Source organism: Calypte anna, chromosome 14 (genome assembly GCF_003957555.1).
Source record: "Calypte anna isolate BGI_N300 chromosome 14, bCalAnn1_v1.p, whole genome shotgun sequence".
In the NCBI taxonomy this organism is placed as follows: domain Eukaryota; kingdom Metazoa; phylum Chordata; class Aves; order Apodiformes; family Trochilidae; genus Calypte; species Calypte anna.
The window spans coordinates 14,799,835-14,812,368 of NC_044260.1; the positions used below are offsets into that span (position 1 = coordinate 14,799,835).

General features: G+C 50.0%; 1 protein-coding gene and 2 long non-coding RNA genes across 3 annotated transcripts in view; all 3 read right to left on the minus strand.

Annotated features, from left to right (window-relative positions):
- Positions 1-4,996: 4,996 nt before the first annotated feature.
- ADCY9 (adenylate cyclase 9) overlaps positions 4,997-12,534 on the minus strand; it is an 82,826-nt gene continuing 75,288 nt past the window's right edge. The window contains exon 11 of the mRNA XM_030459937.1: positions 4,997-5,109. Coding sequence (XP_030315797.1) covers positions 5,080-5,109 — 30 coding nt within the window. The 3' untranslated portion in view covers positions 4,997-5,079. The remainder of the gene's footprint in view (positions 5,110-12,534) is intronic.
- Positions 5,751-7,210, minus strand: LOC115599168. The gene is made up of 2 exons (XR_003988184.1): positions 6,178-7,210; positions 5,751-6,086 (listed from the first exon to the last, which is right to left on the minus strand). It is a non-coding gene; the product is annotated as an uncharacterized LOC115599168 (long non-coding RNA).
- Positions 7,240-11,454, minus strand: LOC115599167. The gene is made up of 2 exons (XR_003988183.1): positions 8,179-11,454; positions 7,240-8,148 (listed from the first exon to the last, which is right to left on the minus strand). It is a non-coding gene; the product is annotated as an uncharacterized LOC115599167 (long non-coding RNA).

Here is a 12,534-nt window from a genome sequence, read left to right on the forward strand (position 1 = left end):
GTTCCTAGGCTAGGTAGGACCTACAAAACATCTCAGAGGCAACAGCAACACCATTTTATTCTCCAGATGGTATAAAATAAATTTTCCCCCAAATAAATCACCAGCACTCTCAGGAAAAAGAGACAATCTTGAGCAATTGCCCTCAGAGCTGGCCAAGATGTGTAATTGTACAAAACTGTAAATATTTGTAATTATAAATGAGGCCAGTTCTCTATGATGAAGATTTCCAGACTCTGCCTTTTCTGAGACCCAATTTTCATTTGCTTACAGTGCTGTCAAATATTACCTATGGTTGATGAAATGCTCTCTTCTGGGGCCAGAACTGCAATGAAAACTAGTAAGGAAAAAAGCAAATTTCAGCCAAAGTATTTCAGTTGCTTTAGAGAGGGGAAAAAAAAATAAATCCTATATGGTCTTGGTAGGTTTCCAGTAACCACGTCTACAAGTTCTCTGCTCAGCCCCAGGAGAATGGGTTGGAGAAAACCTGTGTAAGCCTTGCACCTCCCATGCTCCTCATCAAGAATCCACCCAAATCTGTCTGACCTGGGAAAAACTTGGCTTCTCCTGCCTTCTGTCCTCTTTCCCTTTTCCCCTCCTGCCATGGATGAAGCCACCCAACCTGTCTGCTTGTTGCTTGGGAGGAAACCACTCCATTTCTTTGATCATCCTTGTTTCCCATCTCCACTTCTAGCCCTTCTGTGAAGAAACAGACTTGTGTCAAGGGGGTCTCCACAGCATGGCGTGGCCAAAGCATAAGCTGGAGATGTACCAGACCAGGACTTTCTGGTTTCCTCTCTGCTTCAGCCTCAGTCATTCCTAAGAATGATGCTCCAGCCATCTCCCAGCTGTGGCAATGTTGCTGCTGGGGAAACACTGATCAGCAGGGCTGGGGGCTTCTGTAAACCCCAACACTGCAGGACCAGCAGCAAGAGCATCTGGGCTCTGCAGATGGGACCAGAAGCTCAGCTCACCCTCAGGAATGCTGCTGCTCCCTTTTAACAGTCCTGCTCTTGAAAGAGGCTGGCTCAGGCTCACCACTCACCCCTGAGCTGGTTTGTGGCTGGCTCCCAGCCCATGTGCTGTTTCCATGAAGAAGATGGTGCTCCATCTGACTTTTCCAGGTCTGATCAGGTCAGATCAATGCCCTTTGGAAAGCACCTGTCCAAGCACTCACCAGAAAACACCTCTGAGACTCTTCTTCCCTCAGCACCAGGCAGTGGCAATGCAAGGTATGAGGCTCTCCATGGCTGTGGTGTGGCCCTGGCCACATGAGTCCAGCACCTTGTCCAGCCTCTCACTCAACTTTTCCAAACCATATGGACATGGATAAACTGACAGCTTCTTCAAATGTGGGGCACAAGTACAGCTGCCACCTGTTAGGAGATAAGCAAATTCTCTTTTGGGTTTTTTTTGTGGCTTTGCACAGACACAGAATAGTGTCCCATCCCCTGCCACCCCTACTCCCTTCCTCCTCGCCACATGTCAGAGTTGGGAAGCCAGACATGGGGTTGCCCTGGCTGGCAGGTCACCTGCTGGGACAGCACAAGGAGCTGGGAGCTTCTGCCTGTTGTTCCTCACAGCAAGCAGATGTCTGGATCCTGCTGACTGCTTCCGAGGATCCCGTGGCTGCAGCAGCCTTAATCCTGCACATTCACAGGGTGTCCCACCCCTGGGGTGCTGCCTGGCTGGGGGGGTGCCCAGCTCTGGAGCGGGGTGCACGGGGGGCAGGAGGTGGTGGCTTTGCTGCAGCCCCAGGGCCAGGACCCCCAAGAGCCTCCAGCTCTGCCAGGGCCTCCCTGTGGCTCTGTCCTGGGCTCTGCCTGCTGGCTGGACACGCTCAAAGTTCACCCTGCTATAAATACCCAGGGGTGCAGGGCTGCCAAAACCAAATGGGGCTTCGTTGCCATTAACCCTTTGGGTGATTCCTCTTAACACGGTTTGAAAAAGAGGAATCCTCCAACTCTAAATGTTTCTAAAGCCAGAAGAGTGCAGCAGACTCCTTCTGTGGGCTGATTCCTGCTAGGAATGGCCAGGGGATGGGTGCCTGGAGGAGCACAGCAGAGCTGGAAGACCCTGCAGAGGATATGTGTGCAGGTCTCACTCATGGCCACAGCTGAACAGAGGGGCTAAAACATGTCTGATACCCCAAAAGGCCACAGAAATGCACTCAAATCAGGACAAGTTCTGTCCCCAGCTCAGGGACAACCCCCAAACATTGAGTCTCTGGTGGTGCCAGGTCACCTGAGGCAGAGCCCAGTGTGTCACCTGCAGTGGGTGCAAAGGGGCACAATGCTCCCTGGAGAGCCAACCACTGGGGAGATCCTGGCTACCCACAGCCTTACAAAGCCCTTTCCCAGTGCCAAATATGTCACTTTAACCTTTTCCTTGCCATGCACCTTTCAGCCCTGGGCTGACTCTCAGGGCAGTCTCCAGGGAAGAGCCTCTTCCTCCTTTTACTCCATTTGGATCACAGGAGATGGGCAGTTTGATTGGGATGCTGGTGGCACCCAGGGACCCCCAACAAGGTGTGTGTGGCTCTCCATGAGGCTGGACACAGTTCAGTGCACACATGGCCTGGGGACAAGATGGGCTCAGTACTGAGCTCCTTGTCCCCAAAGGTCTCACAGAGTCCAGGGCTGATTCCCAGCTCCAGTGGGGCCTGGGCTGCCCTGAGCACAGTGAACAGACCCAGGGGGCTTTGGCCTTACAGACCCCAGAGCCTGGCAGGGGGGGACAGCCCTCTGCTTTCTCCCTGGGGCTCCTGGCAGCTGTGATGAACCATGAACCTGCACGGGCTGCAAGGGGACAGGTCACAGCAGCCACAAGACCATGACATTGAAACAATCTCATTTCAGCCTCATAAATGTCAGCTTGAGGTGCCCCCAGGTTAAACAGTCCCCAGTGATGGTGACACTGCACGTCTGGGGCTACACACTGGGATGCTGGAGCTGGAAAGATGCTCAGCACCTGGGAAGCACCAAAACCTCCCATCATCTGGCAGAAATACAGGAGGCTTCATGTCTTCCCTGCCCACCCTGTCCCTCTCCTCCCTGTCACCAGCACAGCAATTTGCTCTCAAACCCCCCCTTCGGATGCTGTGGCCCTTCAGACAGAGTTGGGGTCACTCAGGTCACTGCTCCCAGTGGCAACAGGACCCTGTCCCCCCTCCCCCAAAACATTGCCCCCCGTGTCCCCGGCAGCAGCTGTGCCCCCCGTGCCGGTGACAAAGCCACCCTGCGTGGCACCCCCTGCATGGCTCTGGGCGCTGTGCAGAGCCCGAGCAGGTGGCACTAGGGGGAGATAAAGGCCAGGACATGCCGGGCCCCGCACCTTTGCCTGTCCTCCCCTGTCCCCGTGTCCCCGGGGCCACCCTGTCCCCAGCTGCCCGCAGGGACAAAGGGCAGAGCTGCAGGGTTCTGTGTCTCACCTTCCCCTTCCTTTGCAGGGTCTCTTCTGGCATCGTCAGCCTTTGGGAAGCACCTTTAGCAACCAGAGTCCTTTAGGTGCTTGGACCTCCTTGCAGCAGGTCTGAAAACATCCAGGAAGAAGGGATAAACCACAGGACTGACAGAAGGTGGTCCAGCAGTGGAAGAGGGGTCTGGGGACCCATCCTGGAAGCAGAGAGTGATGCACACTGCAAGACCTCAGCTGCGAATTCAGCTTTCCTGCTGGACACAGGATGGTTTCACCAGGCAGGGTTTAGGAGAACTGGGAGCTGAGGAGCTGAACCAGCAGGACCTGCCCCTGTCAGAGCAGCTCATGCACAGCCAGAGCTCACAGGCACCCAGGGGTGCAGCCAAGGGGCCTGCATGCTGGGGTAAGCATGAACAGAGCACAGCTTCATGGGGCTGGAGCAACACGAGGAAAGCACTGTTCACTTGAATCTTCTCTGGCTTAAAAAAGATAAAATTTAACTTTTTTTTTTTTTTTTTTTTTTTTTTTTTCCCTCCCCAGGAGTTGGGATTCCAAGCCCAGCTGGCACAGCAGTTCCAGGGCTGTAACCACAAGTGACATCAATCAAGGTTTGTTCATCACTCACACCACCATCAAACCATGGGACCCTTGGGGGCTGTGCTCACCAGACACATCCCTCAGCTCCTTCCAAAACAACCATGAAGCACCTACCACAAAATCACCAACCAGTCTCCAAACCACCTTTTGTCTCCCCACTCCACACAGCCTGGCTTTGCAGAGGTTTGGGTGCATGGCTGCCCCAGATCCCAGTGCTGGAGGGGAGCTGGATGCTGTGGCAGGGTTTCAGGCTTTGCTGGTGGCTCCTTGTGCCCATCCTTGGGTCTGTGCTGGCTTCCCACCTCCTCCACAGCAGCCCAGTGAGGGCTCTTCAGCTGCAAACGGGTCCCAGTGCCCACAGTCACACAGCAGCACAGAGCAGCACTGCTCACCCTGCAGCCACACCACAGTTTGTGCCAGATGATGGGAGGCTTTGGGGCTTCCCAGGTGCTGAGGATCCTTCTGGCTCCAGCACTCCAGTGTTTAGCCCCAAACATGCAGTGTCATCAGCTCTTGCTAATGTTTAGCTTTATTTTCTTAGAGCTCTAGCTCTGAATTTTTCAGTATCCTCACTCTTAAACTTCCACATCCAGCTGCGGTGGAGGAAAACAGGGAGGCTGGAGTGGCCAGTAACTTGATAGCCACATTGGCCTTGGCCCAGGGAGGCTGGAGGCAGAGGGATGCCTGGGCCAGGGTGTTATCTGAGCCCTTGTGGGTACGAGGTGTCTTCACCATGCTGTGAGCTGGCAGGAGCTGGAGCAGGGAAGGAGATCCCCTCTCAGCACTTTGTGTGCTGCGTTCCCTGCTCACTGGACACACAGACTCACTGCTGCTGTGGCAGGGCACCTGCCCCAGGGCTGCTGCATGCTGGGTCCTTGCTCCTTCCCAGGAGAAACAAATTCACCTTCTGCTTTGCTTTCATTCCAAACATACCCAGGAGACTTGGTGCAAGGCAACATCACTGCTTTTCCTGGGATGAGAGGAAGGTGAGGTGCACACGGTAGCATCCGATGGGCTGAGTCCTGTGGTGGAGGCTGCTCCTGCATGATGCTGTCATGTTTTACCAGTTCATTTCCAGGCTCCCAGCTTGGACATGGCCTTTTCAAAAAAAAAATCTCATTTCACATTTTCCAGCACGTGCCCCTGTCACAGAAGCCAGGTCCCTCTGCAGGCTCTCCCCAAAAGCTCCCATTTGCATCTGCCTTGTGCCAAGCCCAAGATGGTCACTTGTCTCAGAGCGCTGAGTACCAAGCATATGCAGGACAGATGGGTATGAGGCTTATAAGATAATTAAGCATGTTAATGAAGTTCATTTGCATCTAGCTCTTAAATTCCTATAAACTCCACAAAGCTGTGAAATGAGAATTGCCACTCAGTGCAGCAAAGCAACAAAAATGTAGTTTCCAAAAGCAAACCACTGATGACCAAGAGAGAACAAAATCCTTCTGCAGCCCCACTGAGCGAGGCCCTGGCAGGTTCCTGCTGCCCCAGGAGCTGTGGCAGACCTGTGCCACGGGGTGCCACCAATGGGTGCTACAGCACCCATGATAATGGAATACAAACTGCGTCAGGTTTGGCTGGGCTGAAACGTTATAAACCCAGGGAGAGCTGTGGAAAAAAAAAATCACCACTTCAGAGAAAGATTGGGCCCCAGAAATGGAGTCCATGATGTCCATGAACCAAAGGGTTACCTGGGGAGAAGACAATGCAGGACTGGAAAGGAAAACAGGCAGACTGGCTTTATTTGAAATGCCTTGGTAAGATTTATTTAAAAATATCCCTTGGCAGTTGACAATCACCACGATCTACAACAGAAACCCGGCTGGGTGACACTGGAACAATTTCCCTCTACAACAGAAGGTGAACACCCAGGAACACTTGAGTGTGGCTTACACACACCTATTGGCACTAAAAACCTGGGATGGCACCAAGGAGCACGGTGCAAGGGCTGGCTGCAGAGCCAGTCACACCAGGCAAGTGTCACACATGTGCTCTGAGACTTACCTTGTCTTTGGAAAAAAAAGATAAATATTTGAAATATGGGGGAAAACAATAAGCTGGCACCCTTGAGGGAACTGGACTCCACCTCTCTGTGATTCTAGAAGGACAAAGCTCCTGGTGTGCTGCAGCCTGCAGGGAGAGGAGGGGAAAGGGAAGAGGAGTCACCTGGACTCAGATGTACAGCTGGGCCTGTACAGAAGCTTCTGGCTGCACAGCCCTGTGGTCAGTCCCTGTGCAAAGAGAAGGAAGGTTTGGTGCTGTTGGGTGTTTGGTGCTGAAGGAAGGACATGGTGGCTGTTGGGTCTCTGGTCATCAGTGGGCAGAGAAGGAGAAAAGTGCCTGGGCACAGATCCAGAGGAAACCTTCTAACCTTCCAGATCAAAACCTAAACACTTCACAAGGACTCAGAGCTTCATTAGGGGTTTTTTTCCCCCCCAAGTGAAACCCAAAGAAACCACAATGGGATGCCTAAAGGAGCCCCCAAGGGAGGAAGGGGTGTGGGGGGGAGAGCCAGAGCCCCAGGCTTTGCTGCCCGGCCACCTGCAGCAGTCCAACACCTTCCACAGCTGAGCAGGTTCAGATTTTGAAAGCATTTAGGCTCCTTTCTCAGCCATTCCCAGCTCCTGATCATCCCTTTCTTTCTCTGGGGACTCAATCCAGAATAACAATGCCTCACTCCCCTTTCCAAGCAGATTAAAAGAATCTGAACAAGGCACTGGTATTCCAGAATAAACCACCCACGCTCTCTGCTAAAGAAAAAAACCAAAACTATTTAAAATTCACCCCCAGTTTTGGTCAGAGCAAGCTCCCTGCATGGACAAGCTCTGTGCTGAGACCTGCCACAGCCAGCAGGAGCAACAGGAGGGCTGCAGAGCCCCTTCCCAAGGCTGTAGGGCAATATTAAAAAGAGGAAAACTTAGGAAGGAGTCTTCTTCTCAGCTGGCAGAGGGAAAACAGAGGTTACGGTTACTGCCGACCAACACATCAAAGCGCAGCAGATCTAGGCAACAAATTCCTTTCTCATTTGAAATGCTTCCTAAATATGCCCCTAATCAAAAATTAACTCAGTGGTTTCATGATTTATCAAAGAAACTTTGAGAAAAGCCAGCTCCAAAACAAAAGGCTGAAGAAACTTCTGTTCCAAACTATTATTCTTCCAAACAATGAGCAAACGGCACGGGACTGCGTCTGAAGACATGCTGGAGCAAAAATAAAAAAGCAAACCAATTTGAAGTTGACATAGTGTATTGTGAGTTACTTTTCGCAGCTTTTCTACATCTAAGATAGCGTGAAATGTTCTGCCATACAGTGAAACAGTTTCATATACATTGATTACAGAGCGTAGTAACGAGTCAGGTAATTCGCAGTTTATCTATATACATATATAGCTTCATATTTCACAGATACAACTTTTTTCCATTTCAGTTTTCTCAACGAAGCACAGGCAGAATATTTACAGTGAAGCTGCTGTGAGGAAGCCCCGTGCCCCAGCCGAGCCCCCGGCTTCCCCCAGGCTGGCTGTAAACAGGTCAGTCCTCTGCAAGGAGGGAGGGCAGCAGGGAGCAGGAACAGGGGCTTCACTGGGGGAAAGAGAAAGAAACCAGAGATATCATGAAGAAACAATTTCCAGCTAACCTGGAGACCTTAAAAGTGTTTTAATTTGCCTTTTTTCACCCCCTCTCTTTTTTCTTTTCCTTTCGAAACCGTTGTCAATTAGGGTTTCAATTAATAATTCCATAAAGGTCAATTACTGCTTTCTGTACAATCTCCCTGTGTGCTTATGAAAGGCCAGGCAGTGCTGAAGCCAGGGATAGATTTTAAAGTGAGCAGGGGATGGGCAGAGCCTGCGTGGCTCCTGGGTGAACCAAAGCAAGCCTGGGTTTGAGCCTCTCGATTTGAACACAGTTTCTGAGTGGCTGTTTGTACCCCGGTGCTGCAGTCCCTGAGGAGCAGCCCTGGCATGTGTCCTAGGAGGGAAAGACCCCCTCCAGCTCCAGGAGATGGGTTGAATAACCCACTGATGCTCACATCAAACCCTAAAACAAAACCAGGAGGCTGGGAGGGAAGACAGATTTACAAAGGCACCCAGCAGCCATCAGGCTACCCCAGAGCAAAACACCCCAAAGCTCCTCAAACCTTCCCAGACCTCCCAAATGCTCCTCAAACCTTCCCAAACCTCCCCAGCAGCTTGGGCACAGATGCAGGACCAACACAGTGGCTCTATGGCTCCAGCCCTTCACCAGGTCCAGCTCCTTCCCAACTCACCCACCTTTCCCATCATCTACATCCCTCCTTCTCCATCTCAATGCTACAGGACTCTGGGGGTGGAAAAAGAGGAATCCATCCCCTCTGCCAGCAAAGACATCATTTTTGCTAAATTACAAACACTGTTCCACAAAAAGAGGGAGCTTTTCCAACCAATGCAACACATAAAGCCATCACACCAGCCCTGGGAGAGTGAGGTGACTTTTCCTGAGAGCACAAGGAGGGAGCCTGTCTACCTGTTCTGGGGTGATTCATGAAGGTGGCCAAGGTCCTTGTCATCTTTGGATACTGTTGCTGCCTCCTTGCTAAAAGGAGACACCCACCACCGAGCATAAAAGTGCCCAAATATTCAGCACAAACTTGAAACTCTTTTGTCTCTTGGCAGATGTTGGGAGTTGCTAAGGCTCTTGGCTTTAAATAGTTTATTACTTTGGAAGTTTAAAGCTGTACTTGTAGTAGGGTGTAACAAGTCTCTGTCTCAGCATATGTACACATGTATCTCTCAATATGGTGTCCAAAAGCTTGAAGGAATTAAGTAGTGGAGAGGGTAACTCTGGCAACTGTGGACTCCTGAACTACTACACATGAAGAGAAAGATCTGCTGGTGCCAGGGAGATTGTGCCAGTGCCTGCACCATGGCCAAATCCAAAGGAGAGCAGCCCACTGCCACACTGCAACCTGCTCCTCTGGAGAAGTTCTAGAGGCAGCACAAGATGGAGTTCCACAGTTACCTAGGAATCAATCACAACCACACTCTAGTCTCACTTGAATAAAGGCAAAGTCTCAAAGACACTAAAGAGGTGTTTTCCCTCCAGGCAGACCCACAGATGTGCCACAGGCTGCATTTGCCCTGCCCTGCACTTAGATCTTCCAGCAATGAATCAATACCAACTGCTTTTCACTTGCTAATAGATGTTGAGCCAATGCATTAAGAAACAAGAGAAGACACCAGTGACTAAGGGAGAAAAGAGGGAAAAACTTAAGAAAGTGCTTTGGCTCATCTGAAAGAGTTTGAGAACTGACACTCAAACCTGGGAGGCACGAGCAGAGCTCACCCACTGGGACACTCAGCTCCAGCATCACTGCATGTCACAGCTTATCACTGGATGACAGGTTAGTCTGAGTAACATCAGTCAGAGCTAAAACCTTAAACTTTAAGCAAGTGTTCTCAGCCATGACCTCGTGCAGTTCTCCAGGTTCAGCCAATGCTGCAATTGCTGGAGATTAAAATCCACATCGTTGCAGTGAGCCAGGAAAGTGGGAGAGAACAGAACAAACCATGTAAAGAGAGACACAAAAAGCCACCACAGCAGCCTCGGGGCCTCTCCAGAAGCATAAACCACCAACTATTACTTCCTGAACACCAATTCCCAACATGGAGACCCACGTGTGAAACAGCTGCTAAAACTGGGATGAAACATCCTGCACCAGGAGCAGTGCCTGTGGAAATGCTGGTGCCTGCTCCTGGGTGGCTCAGTCAGGTGGGCAAATGTTTAGCAGCTACAATAAGGTACCAGGGGAAAGAATAAAAAGCTTTAAATACTTTATACTGATCCATTTTTGGCAAAAATATCATCTTTCTCAAAAGCCAACATTAACACTCAAAGGTAAGTAGCAAAAATGTGCCCTACAGCCCAGACACTAATCTGGGCTAAAGACAGAAGTTTCACTCAGCTGACAAAGACTCAAAAAAAGTTTTATGAAGAAAATTTTCTTTTTTTTTCTACCAGAGCTTTATGGAGTGTAACCTCAAAACTCCTCTCTGTAGCACCACTGAAACTGAGGTGCTAAGATAAAACCTACTTCACCCCCATTTTATTTCCTACTTTATTTCCTACGTTCAAATAAGACAATAAGTAAGCTCCTGGTTTTTGACTTTCACTGACAAAACTTCTTGTCGCTCTGAACAGTTCAGAGGATGCTGTTAAAGCAGGTTTTTAACAAGTAAGCTCGTTTTAAGGCTCCCTTATCCCACCATAGAAAGTGCTGGGATGCCAGGGCTCTGCTCCACACCCAACCAACCTTTCCTTTAATCAGGCAGAGCCATCACACCTGGAAATCAGAGATCAGGCTCCAAAACAACTGAAGCTTTCCTCCCCATCTTCTCCTTTTCTCACTGACTTCAGACCTGGAAGCAGATGTTACTGTGCAGAGCAGCTCCCACCACTATGCTGCCTCCTTTTCTTTTTTTTTTCCCTGTATTCAGAATGAAAGCTTTAGAAATAGGTGAGAGTTGTCAATTTTAAAATGCTAGGTAGCCTAAAACCCACTTAAATCAAGCTCTTTAGCTAAAAGCTGGTATGGGTACAGTGTTTGGCTTACAGCTCCTTTCATATTTGCTCTGGGCACCTCCTTTCTGTGTTTTAGCCCTGAAATGAGAGTATCCAAATACTTAATTGCTTGTAAAGCTCTCAGAGAGTCCAGCCTCTCCCCTCCTCATTTTATCAGCTCCTGTGCTTTGTACTAGGACACAGTGGGAGCCACAGCTCTGTCCCACCCTGCTCACAGCACTTGTGCTATCTCTAGCAAAGGGGAATGATCCCAAATGCTGGGAAATAACAGGGCAATCTGTTCTTCTCAAAATCATAAATGCCAGCAGGAAGTGCAGGGGAATGCCATTTACTTGTTTTTGAATGAGAAATCTCTCACAGAAGCAGCTGGGAGAAAAAGAAGCATTTTTGTGTGCTAGTGTTAAGACAACGCTGCAGAAAATACTCAGCGTATTCCTCATGAGGCTCTAGAGCAGCTCCTGCAAGTGAACTGCAGCTGAGGGCAATGCAAGGCTGGCAAATAGTCACCAATCTTCCTCCTTCTCTCCTCTTCCTCTGGCTAATTTCTAAATTGCCACCATTAAAACACCCTAAAATGAGGAAGGGCAGTAACACACTGACTACTCTTGCAGAATACACCTCCAGGTACATGGCCAACTCCTCAACTTCTCACCGGGTTGGAACTGAGCTGGAACTAACAGAACAAGCACAGAAGAGATTGTAAGGAAATGAACTTTGATCATGGCCTCCCACTAGCCCGTGTCACGGCTGCAGAGGAAGGCAGAACCACCCAATGCCATGAAAACCACCTCCAGAGTCATTTTGGTGAGGATTTGGGACATAAAGGGAAGGTGTAAAGGTTCAGCTCCCACCAGTTTACAACAGAACCCAGGTAGCTCCTCATGCCTGGGAAATCTCACAACCCAAACCACACACTGAGAGCTCAGCTTCTCCATTTCGTTGCCACGCTGCATTAATGAGATTTCAGACCCCTGAGAGCAGCCCTGCTGCTGGCTCACTGCTGGCAACCAGTGAGCAGAGGAACCATCAGCCACCCCACTTGTCCCAATTCTCTGTCCCAGCCTCAGAGCTGAGGCAGAGTAACGTGGCTGGCAGCTGCCACAGCAGACAACAGCCCTTGATTCCATAGCCCACTCCTACCTCTGCCCTGAGTCATTTTATTTGCTTAGTGCCAACAATAAAAGAGGCCCTAGTATTTTAGTTTGGGTATTTGAATGTTACCAGAAAACCAGGAATGCTCCTGCAGCACCATGGGAGCACTATTTACTTTACAGGCTGGAGGATGAAGCTTTTGTATTCTGCATAGCTTGAGCACTGCAAAGGCCAGAGCTCAGGGTGCAGGGCACTACTCCAGCACCTTCTCTCCTTTCAGGTTTGCTCACAGGGTGCAAACCTCTCCCTGGCTGCAGGGCTGGTGCTGGTGGAGGTTGAGTTATTGTGCAGTGAGAAGCCACAGCGTCTGGACTGAACTCTGCCATTGCAAACAGCTGAGAAACAGAGAGACATGCTGGGTAGAGTCATCTGGAAAGAGAGGAGGAAGAAGTGAAAGGGAGAAAAGTTTGAATGACTTTGAGACACTAATGCAACACTAGAAGGCATGTAAACAATTCTGGACCATGTTTACTCCTCTACTGTAAGAAAAGGAATACTGACACACACCTAACTGAAACAAGAACACTAGAAATGGTTTCAAGAATACATTCTTCAGATGCAAGAGGTATTTGCAGAATTATACAACCTGAAAGTTGGAAGTGCAACCCACTACAGGGAGGTGGGGCAGAAGGGGGATAGTTTTAACCCATGGAGAAGGAACGTAAAACTGCTGGAAAACCGTGCCCCAGGGAAAAACCTTGCTCATCAGGAATAGCCCCCAAACAGGCTCCAGCATCGGTGACAAAAGGGGATGGGGATGAGCACCCCTGGGTTTCTTGTGTGTGCTGGCAGATTGGGCAAGTGAGATTAATTT